Consider the following 23,562-nt stretch of genomic DNA (forward strand, 5'->3'; position numbering starts at 1 on the left):
TTTCTGCTGCAGAGCGATCCGTCCAGGGGCGGCTCACATGACTTTGGGCTGGGGCCAGACGTCCAGACGTAGGGTACGGTGGCAGGGCGAGCAGCAGGGTCCACAGTAACCCTGGAGCAAGCAGGTCAGGGGGCAGAAGGTTCCTGCAGGTTCTTTGGGCTGGCGGCGGGCGGTGCGCTGCCTCTGCAGGGTCTGGTGGGAGGTTGAGGAAGAGACTCAGCCCGGGGCCGTGGTCGTGTCACTGCTCTCTCTTCTCCGGCACCCTGCTTCCTGCCAAGGCCTCTTTTCTGCTGTCAGCCCTTCAGGCTCTGAGCAGTGCCCTTCCAGCAAGCCTCAGGGAGGAGAGGGAGGCGGGCTTAGGTGAGGTAGAGCGATTTATCCCTGGGGAGGAGGCTGGGGGAGAAAGGAGAGGCTGTCAGAGTGGATGTGACACCTCCACCCCGCCCCAGGCGCCCCCCTGGCCCTCAAGGGCCTGGACACAAGGCCCGGGGCACATCAGGACACCTGCTCCCTGGCCCTTCACACCCTCCCTGGATTCGGCTGCCCCTCTGAGGATGAATGAGGGTCTGTGCTGGTCCCTCCCTGACTATCCACTGGGCAGAACCAAACACCCCTCCTGGAATCCTGGCAGGGGACCACCTGGTCCTCAGCGGATACAAAAAGCTCAAACCTCAAAATGAGACCAAGTCTGTGCTGTGATTGGTGCCCAGAGCTCCCATGGGATCAGGCTGAAGCCAGTCTCCAGCTGAGGCCATGCCCTCTCTAAGCTCCCTCCCTGCCCTGGCCTGCTTCCCTCCCCCACCCCTTCTCCTGCAGGTTCTCCCTGAACATGTATACATCATCGAGGACACCTAAATCCCTGCCTCAAGCTCTGCTTCTGAGGAAGCTGACTGAAGACAGATGGCTTAGCTATGAATGCCATGTCAAGCACTTGTGAAAAAAAACAGGATGGAAGGAAAAACAGCAAGAGTGAAGACAGGCCTTAGTTTCCCCTGTGGGCCTGGCACCAGACCAGCTGAGTCCCTCTGGGGCCTTGCTTTGGTCCTCTCCTGAAGACGACGGGCAGCCGGTGCCCAAGAGGCCCTCCTGCAGGGCTGACAGTGACCTGCAGTGTCCCCCTTGTCCTTTCCCACCCTGTCATCCCATCCTCACTCTCCACGTGTAGGCAGGACAAGGGCAGCACCAAGGGTGGGCGAGTGGGGTGAGGGCCGACCTGCAGGTGCTGATGCCACACTCCCCGCTGGGGTAACTGCTGTCCCAGTCTCCGCTGCTCGTGGGGTTGGATGGGCCAGGGGAGCGGGATCCGGAACCACTGGGGAACTCAGAGATGTGAGGGAAGTCCTGCCGAGGTGGGGAGGAGGAGGTGGTGAGCAAAGGAGAGCGAACGGGGTGCATCTCAGGCAGCAAGGGGGGACAGGGGCGTGTTCGCAGAGACACTTCCCCGGCTTATAAGAAATCTCCGCTCTGCCTCTCTGCCTGGAATGCTTCTTTCTTTTCCCTAGTAGAGCATGTTCTGGAAAATTCAACCCTTGTCTTAGCTACATGGGGGGGAGGGGGTGAAGGACTTTCTTTTCCTGGACCTCAGTTTCCCACTCTGTAAAATGGATTTATTGGGCTGAGTGACCTCCCAGGGCCAAGCAAGCCTTGCAATTACCAGTGTCTGTGGAGCAATTAGGGGGATCTGGCTTCAAAGGCTTTGGGGAGAGCCAGGAGCTAGGGTTGATCTGGCAGAAGCCACAGTGGTCTCAACCCCTCCGGCCAGAGAGCAGAAATGGACAGAGGCTGAGGGAGGAGGGCCTGAGATACCCTAAGAATCTGAAGAATCTGTCTGGCTACTTGCCAACTGTTCTCTGCAGCCAGTGCATCTCAGGCAAGGTGTACTCGCCCCATTTCACAGTTGCGGTAACTGAGGCTCAGAGAGGTAAGGTGCTAAGGCTGAGGTCACACAGCCGGTGAGTGGCAGGGCCAGTATTTGGAATCCCAAGCTGCCTCCCCTTTCTGCAAGGGGTCCCCGAGGGGCACGTTCTCACTGGACCCTGCTTACCTGTGGCCCTGGAGGTGAGGGGCTCACGGCCAACTGCACCTGGAGTGCCATGGGAGCAGGCAGGATGGGAGGCTGGGGGCCTGGGGACATGCTGACAGGTGGGCTGAGGAGGGTGCCCTGGGTGTGGGGCGGCAGTGGCAGCTGCTGGTGCAGGGGGGTGCTGAGAGGGAAGGAAGGGGGCGGTGGCGGGGATGCGCTGAGGCCCGGCAGCAGCGACTTGGAGCCCAGCGTCCGGGCAAGGCTGGCGGGGGAGGCCCCGCCGCGGAAGGCCTGCAGGTCGGACGGCGTCAGGAAGGAGGCCAGGCCTGGCATGGCGTACATGGGCTGCTTGGGTGGGAGCATTTTGGCCGGTGGGTTCGCCTGAGTGCTCTTGGTCTCACCCTGGTCGGGGGAGCTCTGGAAGGAGACAGACACCAATCACTCTGGAGAAGGTGGATAAGCCAGAACTTGAGCCACAAGATCGTGTGGTTTTGTCCCCCACTGGCGTGGCTCTTGGCTGGCTCTCGGGCCCCCGGGGAAAGAGCTGGGGACTCACCAGAGATAATTCAGGGTCCAGCACACTTGGCTCTGACCATCCAACCACCCCTGCTTTAATCCCTGGGGGCTCCCCTGCCCACGGGAGAACCCACGCTTCTCAGCCTGGCCTGAGGGGCCAGCATCGTCCAGCTGGGCTATCCTCTACTTAGGCTTCTCCCCAGCCTCTGCGCCTTAGTGTGGGCTGTCCCCTTGATTTGGGACACCCTCTTTGCTTGGCCCTTTATGGCCTAACCCAGAAGCCACGTCCTCTGTAGCAGCTTCCAGACCACCCTCTGCCCCCCCGTGGACCACACAACCACTGCCACGCTGAGCCTCCTGCAGTGCTGGTGCTGAGGAATGAGGCAGAGAGTGCAGGACAGGAGGAAAGGCCACATCTGAAGACTGGCAAAACTGGGTCTCAATCCTGGTACAGCCATCTAACAAGCTGGCTACTCGCAGGCAGGTCACTTAACTCCTCTGTGTATCAGGTTCTTCTTGGAAGAATTAAATGAGATGCATGTACAGTATGCATGTAAAGCATGAGCTTGGCACAGAGGCGGTGCACTGGAGAAGGGACCACATTGGTCTTACCCATCCCTTCCAAGACCTATGGTGTTGACCGTTCCCGCCGTGGTTCTTGCTCTATCCCTCAAGTGGCCCCATTCTTATCAGGGCTGAGCCTAGGGATTCCAGGTGTTACCTTGGAGACAAGGCTGGCCCTGTAGGCTGCCAGAGCCTTCAGATACTCCTTCTTCGCTGCTTCGGTCTTCCTCTTGTAGGCCTGAAAGATCCAAGGTGTGGGCAATATCGAGGAGAGGTCAGGTGGTCAGCGTGAGCTCACAGGGCTCGTAACTGGCATTTACCTCGGAGCTATTTCTGCTCCTATTCTCCCTGCAGGCCCCTGAGAGGAGGCCATAGGCCTCTGGTCAGCGGATAAGAAAGCTCTGGCTTGGACCCCAGACTTTTAGAGTTGGAGGCCAAGATGGATGAAGATGCCTGTTCTCATTTAACAGATGAGGAAGCAGAGGTCCAGTTTTTTTTCTCCACTTAACCAAGTCGCTAGTGAATGCAGCTGCAAAACAGCCAAATCAGAAGGGTCCTACCTCCCCAGCTTACAGATGGGCAAACTGAGCCTAGCAAAGGCCTCTGCAAGAGTCTCTAGTTCCAGAGGCTGGGCCTGGTTCCAGACCTTCCAAGTCTGACCTCAAAGGCTTGAGGGATGGCCCAGAAAGGGATGGAGGCTCACCTGCTTCTGTTCCTCTCCCAAGCTGTCCCACATGGAGGCCACGATTTTGGACACATCCCCGAAGGTTGCACTGGGGTTCTGTCCCTTGATGGCGGCCTGAGTGTCTCTGAAGAAAAGCGCGTATGCTGACACAGGTTTCTGTGGCTCATTGGGGTCCTTCTTCTTCTTCTTCTTCGGGTTCTTGGCCTTTCTGCCAGGGTCGGCAGAGGGTCTCTTTTCTCCCGACATCTGCCCAGGTGAGAGGAGTCAGAAAATCAGAGAAGCCCGGACCTCCTGCCAAAGGGGACCCGACCCAGCCTCAGGCAGAGCTGGACTTTTCCTCAGCTTTTCCCTGCTTGCCCAGCCCTGCTTATACACAGGCAACACCTGGGGGCTGGCCACGCCCCACCCCGAGCTTGAACACACACACACACACACACACACACACACACATGCATGCACACATGTCCTGGGTATGAGCCCTGGGTTTTTCTGTTTTCTTTCTTTTTTTTTTTTTTTTTTAAATCTAATACTGAATTTTTCATTTAACTCATCAATGAGAATCAGCATGATGGTAAAGTTGATTCAAAGAAATACAAGAGAAAGAAACTGGTTAATGCCCTGGAGAGCAATAAAACTATCACCTCTGGGGCTTCTAGTCTTTTGTACTGGACAGAAGTCATTTGCGTCTCTACAGGGAAAAAGTTCATTTGCCTTGTAATCAGACAAAAATCGTTTACATCTTCATTGCTTTTCCCCCAAGTTAACATCTTCCTTTACAGAGTGTAAAACCCCCTAATCAATAATGAAGGAGGAAAAAAAAAAAAAATGAAGGAGGAATCAAAACAAAGGCACAATCTCCCAGAGAATCAGATAATTTTTGAGAGTCTGTTAGACGATGCTGTAATATGCCATTGAAAGAATGTGCAGTTATCCGTTTTTGGACTATTTCCTAGTTTTGGATAGATATGTTTTTCTTAACAGCTCTCCCCTCCTGTGATCACAAATAATCCCCAAAGATTATCCTTGATTACATAAGATCAGTCTCTTCCACCACATTTCAGCTGTGTGACTTGGGGCCAGTGGCTTCGTGCCCCTGACCCCCTTTGAAGCTGTTGGATGGAGTGAGGTTAATGTAACTGTCGCCAGGTGTGGCCTCACCCTGGACACCCGGCCTCTGATGCAGTCAGATGCCAGGACCACCATACTGTGAGCACCTCACTTAGGGCTTCCAGGATGCGAAGCGGGTGGGAATACCCACCCCCCCCCCCCAACAGACTAGGACTCCCAGGCCACCCAGGGACCAGGGATTTTGGTCAAAGGCCCTGGATCCTGCCGTGAAGACCATGGCTCTATGCACCAAGGAAATGAAGGTGACACCATGAACTGATAAGGAAACTGTGGGCCAGTGGATAAGACTCAGGCCTGCACACCTGAGGGACGGTGAGGGGCGGTCTGTAGCCACATTGGTTCTGTTCCTGAGTGTTTCTCTGCAGCCACTCACCTCCCCAAGCCTCAGTTCTGTCAGCACCATGGCGAGGCTCTAACAGGATAGGAGATGCGGACGGATGCACCTTGTAATTGACGGAGAGCAGACGGGGCACAGCAGGTGGTTAAGAGCACATATGCTGGGGCCAGACTACAACCACCTTGGTTTAAATCCTGGTTCTATGACATTTGATAAGTTACTTAACCTCTCTGTGCCTCAGTTTCCCCATCTGCCAATCGAAGATAATAAAGGCACCTACCACATAGGGTTGCGATGAAGATTACGTGGATTAATTCCTGTCGTGTCCTTAGAATAGTGTCTGGCCCGTGAAAGTGTTTTAGAAGGGTTTGGTAAATAAAAAGAAAATAAAATTAAAACCGCCCCCCGCCTGGACTACAATAGAGACCAAGTTATCCTGAGGATGTAGCTGGACCAGGATCCAGAGGTGCCCACCCCAGCCCGGAGGTCAGGGTGCCTGCAGGATGGCATGGGTGCCACGGTTACTGCCCCAGGCCTCTGCAGGGCCACCACATGGAAAGGCGTGAGAGGCCCTTATGAAGAAGAAAGGGAGGGAGGCATTGTGGAATCAGCCTTGATTCTGCCGGCGGCTCATTGGGAGATTCCGGGCAAGCACATCCAACTCTGGCTTTTCGGGGCCTCTGTTTTCATAAAACAAGATGCTCTTCGACAGGGAGGGAGATCTAGAGTCAGTGCAAAGAAAGGATGGGAGCCTGGACACATGGTGAGTTCTCGCCCCTGACGTGTTCTTGAAGAGGCAGGACCACCCCTGGTTCCAGGGATACAGGGTGGGCCATGCCCCCAAGGGGGGGGGAGTCATCTTTAGTGCGCAATCCTGCAGCGCTGCCCAGAGCACTGCTGGACCGCCCATCTTTGTGGTCCTCCTAAAAGGCCAAAGTGGTCACAAGACATGGCCCTGCGGATCTTGCCAATGCCATCAATGCCACTGAAATGACCCACTGGCTATTCAGGAATAGGACGACATCACGTTTATCCAGAATTTTCCTCCTTTTTCTTTCAGCAAAGGGTATAGTTATACTCTTCTAGTCTTTTCTAGAAGTAGGTGATGACCATTTCCATGCAGGGCCTGTCCCCTTGCTGATAGGAGGGCATCTTAAGCCTTTGCATCTCCATCCCTACGTACCTTGAAATGCGCTTCCGACTCCTCCTCCTGAGTTGAACTGGAGGGAGAGGGGGTCGCCGACTTGCTCCCTGGGGGTGACGGGGAGCTGTGGGCGATGCCACTCCGGACGCCCATCTGAGAAATGAGCTGGGACTGGCTGAGGGCGCTCATGTGGCTGGCCAGCATCGCCGGGCGGCCCAGCAGGGGCCCTGGTCGGCCCGAGTCATAGGCAGCAACCTCTGAGTGGACCATCTCCTGGATCTGAGAGAAGAGGAGGTTGCGTGTTGAGTTAGAAAGGACCAGCACATCTGCATGTGTAGGTACCAGACTCAGAGGAGGGGGTCCACTCTGAGCTGTGGCTTCCCCATGGATCGCCCACAGGTGAGTGTCCATTCTATTCTGACCCCTGCACAATTAGATGCACCTCTGGAGGGTGCCATTCTGTTGATATTCACCCTGGACAGAGAGTCAGCACCTCAGCCCTTGCTAGAGAGCTCAGTCCAGCTGTGAAGAGATCATTTTATGATACGGGGTTTTCCTTCCTGGAACACGGTGTATCTTTGCGTTTATTCACCATGCAGCGTGATAGCAAAGTGCATAGACGTTGGAAGCCGAGTGCATTTTGAATCCTGGTTCTGCTGCTTATATACTGGGTGACTTTGGCCAAGTTACTTAACCTCTCTGTGCCTCAGTTTCTTCATCTGAAAACTTTGGATAATGATTAAACTTACCTTCTAGGGTTGTTAAGGATTGAATCTGCCTGGCACATAGTAAGCCCTATCTTGTATGAGGGTTTGTTAAATACACAGAATAAATAAATCCCTTAATAAAGTTTGCACATTTTCCCCCCACAGGTCAGTCGTTTTCTTATTATCTATTCCCCGTGATATTTTCTAACTGGTTATTTTTAGAATATAAAGAAAGCTACTAATTTTTAAATACAGGCATTTCTCACACTAAACACATTTAGAACAGTGTACTCTTTTTACCTAAAAATTACATACACGCACACACTCACACACACACACTGTTCAGTGAGGCATGCCAATTTGCATACTCTTATTTTTATTTCCTCTGAATTTGTGGTTAAATTCTAATTTCTAACATCCAGTATCTGTGTTTTTTCCTTTTACTTGTTCTTCGTTAGGGAGCCTCATCGGTTTTCTATTTTATTTTGTGGGATTTTTTTTTTTTCCTCCTCAAAAGAATCAAATTTCAACTTTATCAGGTCTACTCCTTCTCCATCTTCTAATTCTTTAATATCTAATTTTATCTTTATTAATCTCTTCCTCTGATTTTTACATATTTATTAGTGTTGCTTCCCCCTCAATTTTGGGTCGCATTTTCAATTCAGTATTTTCATTCTCAATGTTTAGAAATAGGTTTCATGCTATGAATTTTCCTCTGAACACGACCTTAACATTTCTCAGACTTCATCACGTGAGATTTTCATTATTGTTCTTTTTGACGTATTTATTTTTAAATTTCAGTTTTAATTTCCTCTCTCATCCCATCGATGTTTAAGAAGAGTTCTGAAATTTCTTTTTTTTTTAATTTAATTTTAAAAAATTTTTGGCTGCATTGTTTCTTCGTTGCTGCGCGCGGGCTTTCTCTAGTTGCCGTGAGCGGGGGGCTACTCTTCGTTGCCGTGCGCGGGCTTCTCATTGCGGTGGCTTCTCTTGTTGCAGAGCACGGGCTCTAGGGGCGCGGGCTTCAGCAGTTGCAGCACCCGGGCTCAGTAACTGTGGCTCACGGGCTTAGCTGCTCTGTGGCATGTAGGATCCTCCCAGACCAGGGCTCGAACCTATGTCCCCCTGCATTGGCAGGCGGATTCTTAACCACTGTGCCACCAGGGAAGTCCGAGTTCTGAAATTTCTAAGAGGTAAAAATTTTTGTTGTTTCTTTTCCTTTTGCTCCTAATTTCTAGTAACAAACGTGATCTAAGAATATGATCTGTACTATTTGCACTTTTGAAAATTTATTCAGGTTTCCTTTAAGACCCAAATATGTTTAAATTTTGTATATATTTCCCAGTATTTAAGGGCAAAGGGGAGCTGTGTTTGCAGAGTAATATAATAGTGTGACATTTCTCTGTCCTATCAGTGGTGATTATATTATTTAGATTCCTTTGGTTTGTCAAAGTTGCTTACAACTTTCTGCTTCCATCAAAATCTCCCTTTAATGCTCAAAGTTTTTGTTTTGGGAATTTGATGTTGGCTTTTCTTGCAAAAAGAAAACTGGCAATTATATCTTCGTAACTGATTAAACTTTAGTATTATTATAAAGTGTCTAATTTTTGCCTTGAATTCAGTGGAGTCTGATACGAACATTGCTATCCTTGCCTGTATATATATTTGTTTGAATTTGTTTGGCATTTCTTCATTTCTGAGGAACTTTCTTTTTTACGTGTCAGTTTCCATTTTTTTGGGTTATCTTTGTCAAATGTTGGTTTTTTGTGTGATGGTCAGCTTTAGAAAAAGAACTGAGTTGTTTCTCTTTTTCTTTATGTCCTGGAAGAGTATAAATAACAAAGAAATGACTATTTTCCTTAGAGAACTGAAAGAGTTTAGACATAAAAACATCTGAGGCCCAGGGCTTTTTGAAAGATTGATTTTCACAATATTTGCCATGGCTAATAGGTCTATTTTAGTTTCCACATTCTCTTGAGTTAGTTTGGTTTTATAGATATATATATACACACACACACATATATTTAGAAAATTGTATACTTCATCCAGATTTTAATACCAATAGCATAAAATTGGGATAACATTGCCATATTTTTAACCTACTCTATGGTTTTAAATCCCCATTCTCAATTGTAATACTGTGAATGCATGTTGCTTTTTAAAATTCTCCTTCTCAAAAGCTTATATATTTTTAACCGTCCAAACAACCAGTTCTTATATTTAAACAAATCAATTTGACAACTTTTCTGATCATTATTAAATTTTGCTTTTCTCTCTATTAATATTAACTTCGGGTATCATGTTGCTTTTTATCTAGCTTTTCAAATTAAACAATTTTCTTATTTTCACATTTCCTTTTTTAATAATAGAAGTAGCTAGGGCAGGGGTTCAAACCAGGACACTTTTGCCATGTAGGAGATGTTTTTGGTTTTTAACGGGGTGAGGGGGGTGCTGCTACTGGTGTCTAGTGGGTCGAGGGGCCAGGGATGCGGCTGAACACCCTATAAAGCACAGGATGCTCCCCAACAAGAGTTATGTACCCAAAATGTCAACAGTGCTGAGGGCGAGAAGTCCAGCTCTGTAACCATGATTTTTTCCCCCTGCGGAGGACTGTAGCTGTATCATAGAAATACTTTAAAAATATTCTACAACTGAAGATTTGATTTTCCTTTTTACCCTAAAATTATTTGGAAAAGGGTCTTTATTAATGTAGCCTTTTGTGACTGTGGCCAGGAAACATAACACCTAGGATTTTATCTTTGTGGTACTGAAGTTTTCATTATGGCTTAAGATATGATCAATTTTTGTAAAACTTTCATGTGCCTCTGAGATAATGTTTACTCGGTAACATACACATTTCTCTATGTGTCTATTCAATAAACTGTTTTGACTACTTTAGCTGTGAAATCTCGAGAAAAATGAGTTTAAGCCTCCTACTACTATTGTGTTCCTATCAGCTTCGCTACAGAATTTAAACCGGTTTTCTTTATATTGATGTGAAGTTATTCATTCCCATATATGTCCCAGAATGCTATATTTTCATTATGGCTTCTCCTTGTTAATTTTTTTAAAAGTATGTTTGCCTCAATTAATGTTTCTATCTTAAATACTACTTTATCTGTGGCAATTATCACTTTCTTGATTTTTCCACTGTTTTATTTACTATACTTCAATAAAATTTTTTTAAAACCACAATGAGGTATCACCTCACATCTGTTAGAATGGACATTATCAAAAACACAAGAGATTACAAATGTTAGCAAGGGTGTGAGAAAAGGGAACCTTTGTATACTGTTAGAGGGAATATAAATTGGTGTAGCCACTATGGAAAACAGTATGGAAGTTCCTCAAAAACTTAAAACTAGACTACCATATGATCCAGCAATCTCATCCCTGGGTATATATCCAGAAGAAATGAAAGCACTACTTCGAAGAGATATCTGCACCCCATGTTTACTGTAGCAACATTCATAACAGCCAAGACATGGAAACAACGTAAATGTCCGTGAACAGATGAAGGGATAAAGAAAATATGGTACATTTTACAATGTTATTCAGCCATAGAAAAGAAGGAAACCCTGCCTTTTGTGGCAGTGTGGACGGACCTTGAGAGCATTATGCTAAATGAGATGAGTGAGACAGAGAAAGACAAATACTTTATGTTCTCACTCATATGTGGGTTCTAAAAAAGTTGAACTCAAATAGAGAGTACAGTGGTGGTCACCAGGGCCAGGGGGTTGGGGGAAATGGGTGAAGGTGGTCAAAGGGTACAAACTTCCAGCTGTATGACGAATAAATTCTAGGGATCTAATATACAGCATGGTGACTATAATTACCAATACTATATTATATAATTAAAAGTTGTTAAAGGAGTAGATCTTAAAAGTTATCACCACACACACTTATTATGGTAATTATTTCACAGTATATACATGCATCAAATCATCATATTGTATACCTTAAACTTAAATATGTTAAATCTCAATAATATCCCAATAAGGCTGGAAAAATTTTTGAACACTTTGAACAAAAGGTAGGTTTTAAAATCTATTCTCTAAACATCCTTTTCTATTCCAACATGTACACACTCCTTTTTCCATGAATCTTAAAGAAGGATCTGACATTATTTCTTCAAGGGCAAATTGGCCTTGGGGCTCTGTGTTTAGGGCTTGTTTTTTGTTTCTTTTTTTTCCTTCCCAGCTGCCTGTTTTAGAATTCTTCAATCAGGTATACCTGACTCAGTAATTTAATATATGGCCAACACTTGATAATGGCAGATTTTGGATTTTTGCAAATCTGCTAAGTCTGAAATGCTCCCAAAGTTGTTCTAATTTGCACTGCCCTGTTTACTAGAGAAGTCAAACACTTTTTCATTCGTTTCCTGGCCATTTGGGTTTCTGTTTATACTGCTGGTGGTAGTGTAAACTAGTAAGGTACACATTTTAGGAAGAAATCTGATAATCCATATCCTATAACCTAGCAATTCTATACCAAGATATTTACTATAAAGAACTTTCCCACATGCACAAGAAGACATACATACTGCAGGAAATTTTAAAGACTCTGAAATGGGCAAATGAATGTCCTTTCAATGGCATCCTGGGTGTTGGCTAGTCGACCTCAGGGTAATCTGTTTCTACAGAAATGTGTGCTTTTGTCTTTGACTAGGCTATTTTACAGCTTTGTAAGCTGTACAAAAATGATATTAGTGCAACTTATTTTTTTATCATTACATTTTTTTAAATTGTGGTAAAATACACATAAGATAGGATTTACCATCTTATCCATTTTAAAGTATATAGTTCAGTGGCATTAAGTACATTCACACTGTTGTGCTACCATCACTACCATCCATCTCCAGAGCTCTTTTCATCTTGTAGAACTGAGACTCTGTATCTATTAAACCATAACTTCCTGTTGCTTCCTCCCTGCAGCCCCTGGCAACCACCATTTTACTACTATGAAATTTGACTATTCTATGAATCTGACTACTTTAGGCACCTCCTGAAGTGGAATCATACGGTATTTTTTCTTTTGTGACTGGCTTATTTCACTTAGCATAATGTCCTTAATGTTCATCCATGTTGTAGCATATGTCAGAATTTCCTTCCTTTTAAAGGCTGAATAAAATTTCATTGTATGCATATAATGCATTTTGTTTATCCATTCATCTATTGATGGGCACTTGGGTTGCTTCCACATTTTGGCTATTGTGAATAATGCTGCTATGAACACAGATGTACAAATATCTCTTCAAGACCCTGCTATCAACTCTTTTGGATATATACCCAGAAATAGAATTGCTGGATCATATAGTAATTCTATTTTTAATTTTTTGAGGAGCTGCCGTATTGTTATCCATAGGGTCTACACCATTTTACATTCACACCAACAGTGCACAATTTCTCCACATCCTTGCCAACTCCTGTTTTCTCTCTCTCTCTCTCTTTTTTTTTTTTGGATAGTAACCAACCTAATGGTTGTGAGGTGGAATGCAAATGATTCTTATCCATAAAAATGCAAAAAATGTTGTCTGGTAGAGGTACCAGTTGATCGCATCCTGTAGAAAAGAAGAACTCTAACATTATATTCTTGCTCTATAGATATCAACCAGTTTTGCATTTATAAGAACATTTATTTCAGCATTCTTGATTGCCTATATACGTACCTATTCATCAGATTGTCCTTTGCGCTGATTATAATATCTTACTGGCTTCCTCATTAGTGAATGAATTAAATAAATTGACATGTTTTCATTTTATATTTATATGAAAATCATATTACCTTTCAAAAATTATACACTACAACAATGGTCATTACAGCACTTTTTTTTAACTCCAGAAAAACTGGGAATAATCTAAATGTTTGCCAGTTGGGAAACGGTGGTAATCTGTGATCTATTCACAGAATGGAATTCGGTACAGAGTTGAAGAGAATGGCCTGGAGCCACACCTACCAATGAGGATGAATTCAAAACAATAATGAGTAAAGAGTTTCAGAAGGATACATACAGTAGAATACCTTTATGTACATGTTCAAAACATAAAACATTACTATAAAGTGTTTAAGGACATATAAAAATGTAGTAAAATCATAAAAACACCTATTACAGCCCCTTCCTCTGTCGTGCAGGCGTGCCCTGGGGCTCCCCAAGTCTCTGGCTGAGGTCACATCCTTGCTCAACTCCTTTCTCTGTGGACTCTGATTCCTTCTCCTTCAATAAATAGCATTCACAAGAATCCTCGTCTCAGGCTCTGCTTCCAGGAGCCTCACCTAAGTCTCTCTCCACCAGGTCAACTGGTCTCCCCTCTCCATGGGCTGCATCCCATAAGCATCAAATCATGCTCACTTCTCTCCCGTTTTTACATGAAAAGCTCCCTTAGTACCAAGTCTCCTAAAAACCGCTGTCCCAACTTTCTCCCCTGCACAGCCAATCTTCTGCAGAGAACTATCTATTCTCACTGTCACTAGGACCTCCCCTCCCATCGGCAACTCATTTGGCGTGTACCCTCCTTACTACGTATACCACTTAATCATCTCACCACCATCTTCATCAGTAGGAAGAGGAGGGGAAACTTTTATTAAGCATTTAATATGTCCCAGAAGCACTGCTAAGCTTTTCCATATATGGCCCATTTAATCACCACAGCTACCATACTAGTTGGGTAATATAGTCATCCTCAGCTGAGGAAGCCAAGGCTCAGAGAGGTTCAGAGACTTGTCCATGATCACACAGCTACTGCAGGTGGAGCTGGGTTTCTCCAGACCGTCATACTTTCTCACTAAGCTATGATGCCTCCCCCAAGACACCCCTTAGTCCTTGACTCCAAGAATTGCTGCCTTGCCTGACAGCCCTCTTCCCTCCAGGGCCTGACTCCTGGCTGTCCAGCTACCTCACTAGTCACTCCTTCTTGGTCTTCTCCAGCCCACTCCTTCAACACTGGCATTCCTCCAGCTCTGTCCGACTTTCCCTCCTTTCTTCCATGCCCACTGGGTGAGTCGTGGCTTCTGCATGGATGCCTATAAATAGGGGGCATCCCCCAGAGATGATTCCGAACTCCCATATCCCACCTAAGGAAGTGTTTTGTTTAAAGCCAATTTCAGGCTTTGAAAGAAAAAAGGTGAGCTCACAGGGGCAGTACACAGAAGTGGTCAGACAATGTCAATCCCTCCACACATTCTAGAATTCCCTACCAGTTCACAGGGCCCCTTGCCCAATCAAAATCCACCCTGCTCTGCCCAACACATTTGGCAACCATTGCCTTTTCTCCTAATCAGCTATAGCAGGTGCTGGGAGGGGCCTGCCCGTTTGCCCTTGGCCTACTTTGGAGGTCCCCCTGACACCACCAGCCCAAGGGTTATTGCCCCTGTTGCTGGTTTCCTGCGTCTCCCTGCCTGACAGCGTTGTCTGTCCAAGGAGGCTGGAAGTGCTGAGCCCTAGAAGTGACCCTCGATCTCTGAGGGGCTGCAGTTTGTGGATAAAACCTCAGCTTCCCCTCCCCTCAAGAGGACAATTCTGAGTCTCAATCCATACGTCTCTTGGAGGGTCCACTACAGGATTCCAGTTGGTCCAGGTGGTCACAGCTCACCACCCTGCCCTTTACTGGCTTTCTTCCCTTCCTGTCCCTCTTCCCTTCTTCCTTCCCAGAACATCCTGGGATCACCCCTAAACAAACTACTTGCACCGAAACCTTTGTGTCAGAGTCTGCTTTAAGGGAGATCCCAAATTAAGACACCAACCCTCCTCTCGGCCCCCAGCATGGCTTCCTCAAGCCCAGGTGCTCTGCTGGCCACCAGAGTGACCCTTCAGGAGCAAAATATGTCTCCTCCCTCCTCAGAAGCTTTTTTTTTTTTTTTTTTAATTTATGGCTGTGTTGGGTCTCCGTTTCTGTGCGAGGGCTTTCTCTAGTTGCGGCAAGCGGGGGCCACTCCTCATCGCGGTGCGCGAGCCTCTCATTATCGCGGCCTCTCTTGTTGCGGAGCACAGGCTCCAGACGCGCAGGCTCAGTAACTGTGGCTCACGGGCCCAGTTGCTCCGCGGCATGTGGGATCTTCCCAGACCAGGGCTCGAACCCGTGTCCCCTGCACTGGCAGGCAGATTCTCAACCACCGCGCCACCAGGGAAGCCCTCCTCAGAAGCTTTTAATAGCTCCCCCATGACCCGCTAGCCCAGTCCTGGCCTTGTAGGAGCCCACAAAGATCTGCACTATCTCTTTCCTCCCGACCGCTCCAGATCCTTCCCAGAGCTTCCCAGGACATGTGGGCTTCGCGCTGGAACGGATACTGTTTCCCCTGTGGCTCACTGGTCCTTTGATCATCTTCAAGCTTACCTGAAATGCCACCTCCTCAAAGAAGCCTTCCCTGACCTCTCCTCTTTTGGCCACGCCCTTTGCCTGCGCCTTCCCCTGGGCTCACCCTGGTGGGTATGGAGAATCTGCTTATGTGCAGAGATACATAATGTGCTTCCCCAGCCCCAGGCAGGCGGCCCAGCCCCAGGCAGGCGGCCCAGCCCGCAGCTGGCACTTACGAGATGTCTGGTAACCAAATGAACCAAGCCTCCTACTTCTCTCATGGAAACATATGGTCACCTCCAGGAGCCACATCTGCAGCCTCTCCAGGAAGGATGAAACGGAGGAAATAGTAAGGGTGTCGCTGTGAACATAATTAGGTTCGCCTGGCTTAATAGATCCTCAGGGCTGCACACAAAGGTGTTTTTCTGCAAAGCTTCATTTGCATTCTCTATGGAGAGTACCCCAGGTGCCGAGAGCAGCCCCACGCTGCAGGGAGAGAATAAGAAATCACACCCGTCTCCTTCCCACTTTCTGCTGATTCACAGAACGCACACCCGCCCTGCTTCCTCTGAGGCAGGGACAAGGTGTCATTCAACACAGCCTCAGGCTCTGCCCAGGGAATTGGAACTTTTTTTTCTGGAGGCAACAGCGGCTCCGCTCAATTCTCTCATTGAAGCCTCTGCCTCAGTTCCAGAGGGTCCAGAAACTTCTCCTTAATTTCCGAGCACAATCAAACCACAAAGGAAAATTAACAAGCCACTGACCAGCATTTTACAATCCCTTCCATAGCCTCGGAGCAACTCTTTCTAACAGATACTAATATTCCTGTTTTATAGAGGAATGGTAACCATAGTCATAGTGATACCATATACTTACTATCATGTTTAGTGAGTACGCACTATGTCCCAGGAGCTTCATGAACAAACCTTTGACATAAACACTCTTATCATCCCCATTTTATAATAAAGACACTGAAACTCAGAGAGGGTAAGTGACTTCCCCAAGGTCACACAGCTAGGTAGTGGGAAAGTCAGAATTCTGGCTGCCTTCCAAGACTGAGATCTTTTCACTGCACCCACGGACCTTAACGGCTCTAATATAGGTGGAGGGTAATGAACCTGCTCTCACAGGACCGCTGTAAGGATCAAACGAAAACATGTTGTAGAGAACCTGGCACACAGTAGGTGTTCAACAGGGGAGGTTTCCTTTCCTTCATGCCCTCATGGACTTGCTCAGGGTATAAGCTTGAACTGGATCTCAATTGGGCTAAGAGGTCAGAAACAATGGAAGTTTCTGGATTATGAAAGAAATATGAGAGAAGCCAAGAGGGAGGCTCTGATGACAATAAAGATAATAGCACAAGGCCTGGCACAGGGGTGGTGTTTCAAAGATATTTGTTATATTTGTTAGATCAGGAGTTGGGAAACTTCTTCTGTAAAAGGCCAGATATTAAATATTTTAGGCTTTGCAGACCAGATGGTTTCTGTTGCAAGTACTCAATTCTGCCATTATAGCACAAAAAGCAGCAGTAGACAATATGTAAATGAATGGGGGTGGCCATGTTCCAGTAAAACTTTATTTATAAAAACAAGCAGAGGGCCAGGTTTGGCCGATCGATAGCCATGGATTGCCAACCCCTTGAATGTTGTTAAGTAAATAGAAGTGGTGCTAGAAAAACTACCCTGTATTTGTCAGTTAACATCTGCCAGGCACTGACCTTCTGACTACATTTAATTCTCACCCAGTTGTGCGTGGGAGGAAGGTGTGTTTATCAGTAGCACGTTACTGGTGAGGAAGCTGAAGCTCAGAAAAGTGCCCAAGGTCAGAAGTCGTAAGTGGTGGAGCTGGGATTCAAACGAAGGGCTGACTGGTTTCCAGGCCCGGGTCCTCAGGCACTACCCCACCTTTCTGCCCAGCCCTGCCCTAGGAAACAGCTGCTCGGTGTGCTGTCCTTGGGCACAACCCTGCCCTGGCTACCAGCTGGCCTCTTGCTCTGTCTGAGTCATATCACAGCCTCTCTTTCAAATCAGAAAGACCTGGACTGGTGACAGAGGCCTGGTAGTTGGCCATTGTCCTCTGACTCTGAGCTTCCATGGCTTGTCTTGAGCCTCTTTCTCACGTCCTCGACTGGGCCTCTGCCTTCAGCTGCCCTCATGAGAACTACCTCTGTGGTCCTTTTACTTCTCAAGTCCTCCTCCTGTTATTCATTCAACAAACATTCCCTGAGGGCTTCTGTGTCTGAGATCCTGGGAAGAAGCAGGACGAAAGAGCAGACTAAAAACACCTCACCTGGGGTGCACCGTCTGATGGTGGAGGCAGAGATGCGGCCACCCAGTTTTTTGTTTTTATAAATTTATTTATTTATTTTCGGCTGCATTGGGTCTTCGTTGCTGCACGCAGGCTTTTGCTAGTTGCGGCGAGCGGGAGCTACTCTTCGTTGCAGTGTGCGGGCTTCTCATTGCGGTGGCTTCTCTTGTTGCGGAGCACGGGCTCTAGGCACGTGGGCTTCAGTAGTTGTGGCACGCAGGCTCAGTAGTTGTGGCGCACAGGCTTAGTTGCTCCACGGCATGTGGGATCTTCCCGGACCAGGGCTCGAACCCGTGTTCCCTGCATTGGCAGGTGGATTCTTAACCACTGCGCCACCAGGGAAGTCCCACCCAGTTTTAACCAGTGCAACAGCACAGGCGTGCAGTGGGATCTGGGGAGGGGGCTAGAGAAGGGCCCCTCCAATGGCTGGAGAGCTAGAAAGCCTTTCCACAGAAAAGACTCTGAGCTGGCTCTTGGAGGGGAAGTCTGCAGAAGACAAGGAAGGGGTGGAGGGCGTTCCCAGGAGCAGGAACAGCATGTGCGAGGGCACAGAGGCATGGAGTAGTGTGATGGTTCATTTCATGTGTCCACTTGACTGGGCTACAGGGTGCCCAGACATTTGGCCAAACATTATCCTGGATGTGTCTGTCAGGGTGTTCCTGGATGAGGTTAATATATGAACTGGTAGACTGAGTAAAGCAGCTTGCCTTCCCCAATGTGGATGGGTATCATCTAATCAACTGAAGACCCGAATAGAACAAAAAGGCTGAGTAAGAGAGAACCTCGCCTCCTGACTGCGAGGATGTCGGTCTCCTCCTGCCCTGGAGGTACAGCGCCAGCTCCCCTGGGTCTCCAGTTTGCTGACTACAGATCTCGGGAAGAGCAGGAGATGAGGATAAAGGGGTAGCAGAGGCTAGGACGTGGAGGGCCGGCGTGGAGGACCATGCCTGCAGGTGCTAAGGCTTGAGGCAGAGGCGCGTCAGAAGCCAGGTCTGTGCGCCGACAGCCGCCAGGGAATCCTGTGATTTGCAGCAGAACTGCCTTCCTGGGGGAAAGTTGTCCCAGGACTCAGAAGCAGCAGACACCCTGCATAGCAGTTTCCCATTGCTGCTGTAACAAATTACCACAGACCTGATGGCTTAAAAGAACATGAACTCATTACCTTACCGTTCTGGAGGCCAGAATCCGTCTCACTGTGCTAACGTCAAGGTGTGGGCAGGGCTGGTTCCCTCTGGAGGCTCCAGGGGAGAATCTGTCTCCCCGCTTTTTTTTAGGATGGATGTGGTCCTTACTCCTTGGCTAGTGGCCCTGCATCATAACGGCCTTTTCTCTCTCTACTTCCATTTTCCCAACACTCCAGGTGTTGGACCCTCCTGTCCGGTTCTTATAAGGACTCATGCTTACATCATGGGGTCCATCCAAATAATCCAGAATAATCTCCCCATTTCAAGATTTTAACTGAATCACATCTGCAAAATCCCTTTTGCTGTGTAAGGTAACATACTCAAAGGCTCCGAAGATTAGGACATGGCCATCTTGAGGGGCATTCTTTAGTCTACCGCATCCCGGAATCAATGATGTGGGTGAGGCAGGCGATAGATGGGCCCAGGCTGAACAGCTGAAGTTCGTCCCCTGTGGACAGATACTCCAAAGTAGCAGGAGGGAGGAGAGGCTGGGCTCTTTTATCTTTGATAAAAGATAAAAGACCACATATTTCTCATTCTTGAAGCCAAGGAGACCTTCCCGACTATAAAGCTCCTTGGAGGTCAAAAGGGGAGTGATGTCAAGCTACCCATAGGCCTCTTCGCTGGAATCCATCTTGGCTAAGAGATGCACAAGCACACATGGGAGGTTCCTGAGATATACCAAATACGGACTCAGAACCAGGCAAAGCAAGATGACTGGCCAAAGGACTCCTGGAAGAAATGCCCCAGAGAAGTGATTCAAACTACCACAAGGGCACGACTCTCTCTCTGAGCCCGCCCATAAGTCTATCCACACGTACTCTTTTTCCTGCTAATAAACATTTGTTTCACTACTTTCTGTGTCTTTGTGGGAATTCATTCCTGCAAAGCCAAAGGGCCAGGGCCTTTCCACTAGCCACTGGTGTAGTGGTTAGGATTCAGTGCTCTCACTGCCACAGCCTGACTTCAATATCTGGCCGGCAACCAAAACCCTGCTTCAAAAGCCACTGCAGGCCGAGGCCACCCTCGAGATCAAGGGGGAGTCACAACCAAAGCTCCCCCATGCCAACCCTCCCAGGGATACACCACTCTCTGAAGTTTCCTCAGGCTTTAAGAGTCAAATATCGGAAAACTATTTTCTCTTAGGAAAAAAACTCCAGCACAAAAGAGATAGAAAGCCATTAGGAAGCCTTCCCCAGTGCCTGCCTCTCGCCCCGAAGCCTCATCAGTAAGTATTTCTAATAAACTTTCATGCTTGGCGGGAGATCCCTTGCACACTGACAAATTTCTCCTGAAATCTGAGATGTCTTGTTCAGAGTAATAGCTATAGTGCCCAGGTGCCCAGCTGCTATTGTAAAATCAGTAAGCATTTAATTGAAACAAATGACTATAATAATAGTACATTATCCCTGCAGGCTGAGCACCATCGCAGTTTTAATTATTGAGTTAAGCGTCAGACTACTTTATCCTTGAAAGTAACAGCCCCATTTCAGGTTACACTGATCATCCTGTTATGAATATGAAGGCACCAGCAGGGAAGGATGTAAATGGAAAGCAATTTGTCCTCTTTGGGGCTGGTTTTGTCTTTGAAGAAAGGTTTGCAAACACAGGTTGCTGAGACACTGGGTCTGGGGTTGCCCTGCTGGGGTTGTGAAATTTCTGCTGGGTTGGGATGGGGGCGGGGCGGCCCTTAGGTTTCCCATCCCTGGGATGCAAGCTCTCGCTTCTCTGCTTGGAGCCTGCACTAGACCCCGACTTCACTCTAAGTAAAGGCCTGAGTCTTTACCAAATCATACGCCCCTAGAACATCCCACTGCCACCGCCACTACCACCCAGACCTCTCTGTGGTCTTCTCCCCATTTTGCTTTCTCCCCATTCACTCCACTCCAGCACCCACACCTCCGGCCATCCCTCGCACACCCAAGCTCATGGCCCTCCTCTAGCTCAGTGTGATGCCCCCTAGTGGACAACTGGCAATATTTGGAGACATTTTCAGTTACAACTGGGAGATGCCACCGGCCTCTAGTGGGCAGTAGGCCAGCGATGCCGCTAAACATCCTACTAGGCGCGGGACAGACCCCCACCGTGGTGAATTACCCAGCCCCAAATGTCAACAGTGCCAAGGGCGGGACGCCCTGCAAGTTAGCTGTTGCCTTTGAACGGGATGTTCCTCCCCACCCGCGGGGACACCTACCTGACTTATTCCCTCATCTCCAGCCAGTCTTTGTTCAAACCTCCCCTTACCTATGAGGCCTTCCCTGACCCTCCCACCTAATACTGCAACCTGCCCATGCCCCCCACCGCTCCTGCCTCCCCAAGCCCCTTCAGGCCATTGTTCTTTTTCTTCCTTCCAAAGCACTGATCACCTGTAAACACACTGTGTGACTTCTTTATTGCCTTTCTCATCTTGCTCCCCCTGCCAGGATGTAATTTCCACACGGGCAAACATCTGTGTTTTGTTCACCATCGTACTGCACCTGGAACAACGCGTGACACATAGAAGAATGCCTGTTGAATGAATTATCTGCCCAGACCCCTTCTTCCTTTTCCTCCCACACCTATTCTGCCTCCAGATCAGGCAAGGCCACCTCCTCGTGATCTCCCAAATCCACCCCTCTTGCCCAGGTTCAGAGCCTGCAATGATTAATTTCATGTGTCAACTTGGCTGGGCTAAGGGATGTCCAGATAGCTGGTAAAATGTTATTTCTGGGCATGTCTGTGAGGGTGTTTCCGGAAGTGATTAGCATTTGAAATCTGTCCACTGAGTAAAGAAGATGGCCCTCCCCAGTGCAAGTGGGCATCAGCCAATCCACTGAGGACCCGAATAGAACAAAAAGGCAGAGAAAGGGCGAATTCTCTCTCTTCTTAAGCTGGGACATCCATCTTCTCTTGCCCTCAGTCATCGGAGCTCCTGGTTCTCAGGCCTTTGGACTTGGACCGAATTATATCACCAGCTTCCCTGGTTCTTCAGCCAGTAGATGGCCGACTGTGGGACTTCTATGTATCTATCGATATGCTATTGGTTGTGTTTCCCTGGAGGACACTGACTGACACACAGCCCATTTCTTTTTCCTGGACAGTGAAACGTCTCTTACTGGGCTGCTCAGAAGTCTCTCCAGCACGCGTTTTTGGGTTACTCCCATGTGCCACATGGCACGTTCTCGGTTCCCTGAGGGCAGAAACTGAGGCCTGGGATCTGTCACAGTCCCAGGGCCCACATGGGACTGCCGATGAGCCACAGGCCCTGGGAGACAAAGAAGGCAGGCACAGGCCCTGTCATTCAGGAAGGGCCACCAAATCCAGCAGGACGGACAAGTGAGCCAGCCAAGTGAATTCACACTGTGAATACAGTGTGATGTGCTATTAATGCACTCACCCACTCCACAAATGCAATGTGTCCCCTGAGACCTGAGCTCCTGGGACACAAACTATCCCATCCCTATAAACGGGCAAATGATGCACCACAGGGACGTCCCGTTCAGGCACAGGTGATTCTTCCAGTGCGTTAATATTTTGTGCCACCAAGGAACAGCCTGTGAATGCAGAGGACGCAAATCCAGATGAACTCAGCGAGCAGTGGAGGAATCAGCGCTATTCCCCTTGCGCATTCACCCCACCTTCTTACTCTCATCCTGTCTGGGCACGTGTCTTGGCATGAAAGCGCCTTCCGCATGCTTCTCCCCAGTCTCCGTGCATTTTGCCGTTGTCTCTGTAACCCAGCGGTGTTACACCTGCTTCCATCAAGCTACCTTCCCAGTTCTTACTGAGAGGTTTTTCATCGTGCAGGAATATGCATTAGGATAGTTACAGGTCTCTGGCTACAAAGTTGCAGAGGTCTTGAGAGGTTTGCCCTAGCCCTATTTTTCCTATAAGCTCTGCTATTTTTAGGATTTTGCAGCCTTTTCAGGACTGTATCTCTCATATCACAGCAGAAACGTCTGTATTGATTAAGTATCTGCTATGTGCTCAGCCCTGTACTGGACACTGGAGAGTCACAGTGACTAATATAGGTGGGGTCCCTGCCCCACGGAGCTGACAGTCTCATGGGGTAGACAGACATTGATCAATTCCACACCTAAATCGGTATGTAGTCACAACGGTGACGAGCGCTGAAAGGAAAGCCACAGGCCACGGGGAGGTTGTCAGAGGCAGACCGGGGATCCGGAGAAGCCTCTCTCTGGCTGGGGTGAAGGAGACTGGGGAGGGGCAAGGAGGGCAGGGAAGGATGTGCTTGAGATGCAGGCAGGGGCCAGGCTGGGGTAGGACTTGAATGCCAGGTGAAGACATTCGGATTTCATCCTGAGGGTCGCTGGGAACCCAGAAAAGCAGATCAGAGACTTGAATTTTAGAAAGGCCAGCCCGGCAGGTATGTGGCAGGTGGCAGCTTCCAGGTAAAAAGTGACACCACCACCATCCCAGATTTGGGTGGATGGAAAGTAAGAGATGGCTGTGAGAGTTGCCGAGGGAAAGAGGCAGGATTTGGGACTGGTCATGGCATGGGGTCAAGGGTGGCACCGGATGGCCAGTGAGGTTCACGGGCTGGTCAAGTGGGAGAAGAGGCAGGTCCAGCCAGGTGGCGAGGAGAGGTCAGCTGTGAACAAGCTGAGCTTGGGCCCAGCATCCTAGTGGGGTCTTCACATGGGGATGGTCGATTACATGGTCTGGTACTTGGAGAA

The 23,562-nt window shown here is 48.2% G+C and overlaps 1 protein-coding gene across 2 annotated transcripts in view; it reads right to left on the bottom strand.

Moving 5' to 3' along the window:
* Positions 1 to 356: 356 nt before the first annotated feature.
* The window catches only part of TOX2 (TOX high mobility group box family member 2), a 135,333-nt gene continuing 112,127 nt past the window's right edge, over positions 357 to 23,562 (bottom strand). The window contains exons 4-9 of one of the 2 annotated variants that reach the window (XM_068523941.1): positions 6,437 to 6,676; positions 3,807 to 4,034; positions 3,261 to 3,341; positions 2,045 to 2,440; positions 1,214 to 1,341; positions 357 to 393 (exon numbers count right to left, since the gene is read on the bottom strand). In XM_068523941.1, the coding sequence (XP_068380042.1) occupies positions 357 to 393; positions 1,214 to 1,341; positions 2,045 to 2,440; positions 3,261 to 3,341; positions 3,807 to 4,034; positions 6,437 to 6,676 (1,110 nt within the window). The remainder of the gene's footprint in view (positions 394 to 1,213; positions 1,342 to 2,044; positions 2,441 to 3,260; positions 3,342 to 3,806; positions 4,035 to 6,436; positions 6,677 to 23,562) is intronic. The other variant, XM_068523942.1, reaches the window with a different exon arrangement.

This window comes from Eschrichtius robustus, chromosome 16 (assembly GCF_028021215.1).
Source record: "Eschrichtius robustus isolate mEscRob2 chromosome 16, mEscRob2.pri, whole genome shotgun sequence".
NCBI classification, from domain to species: Eukaryota; Metazoa; Chordata; class Mammalia; order Artiodactyla; family Eschrichtiidae; genus Eschrichtius; species Eschrichtius robustus.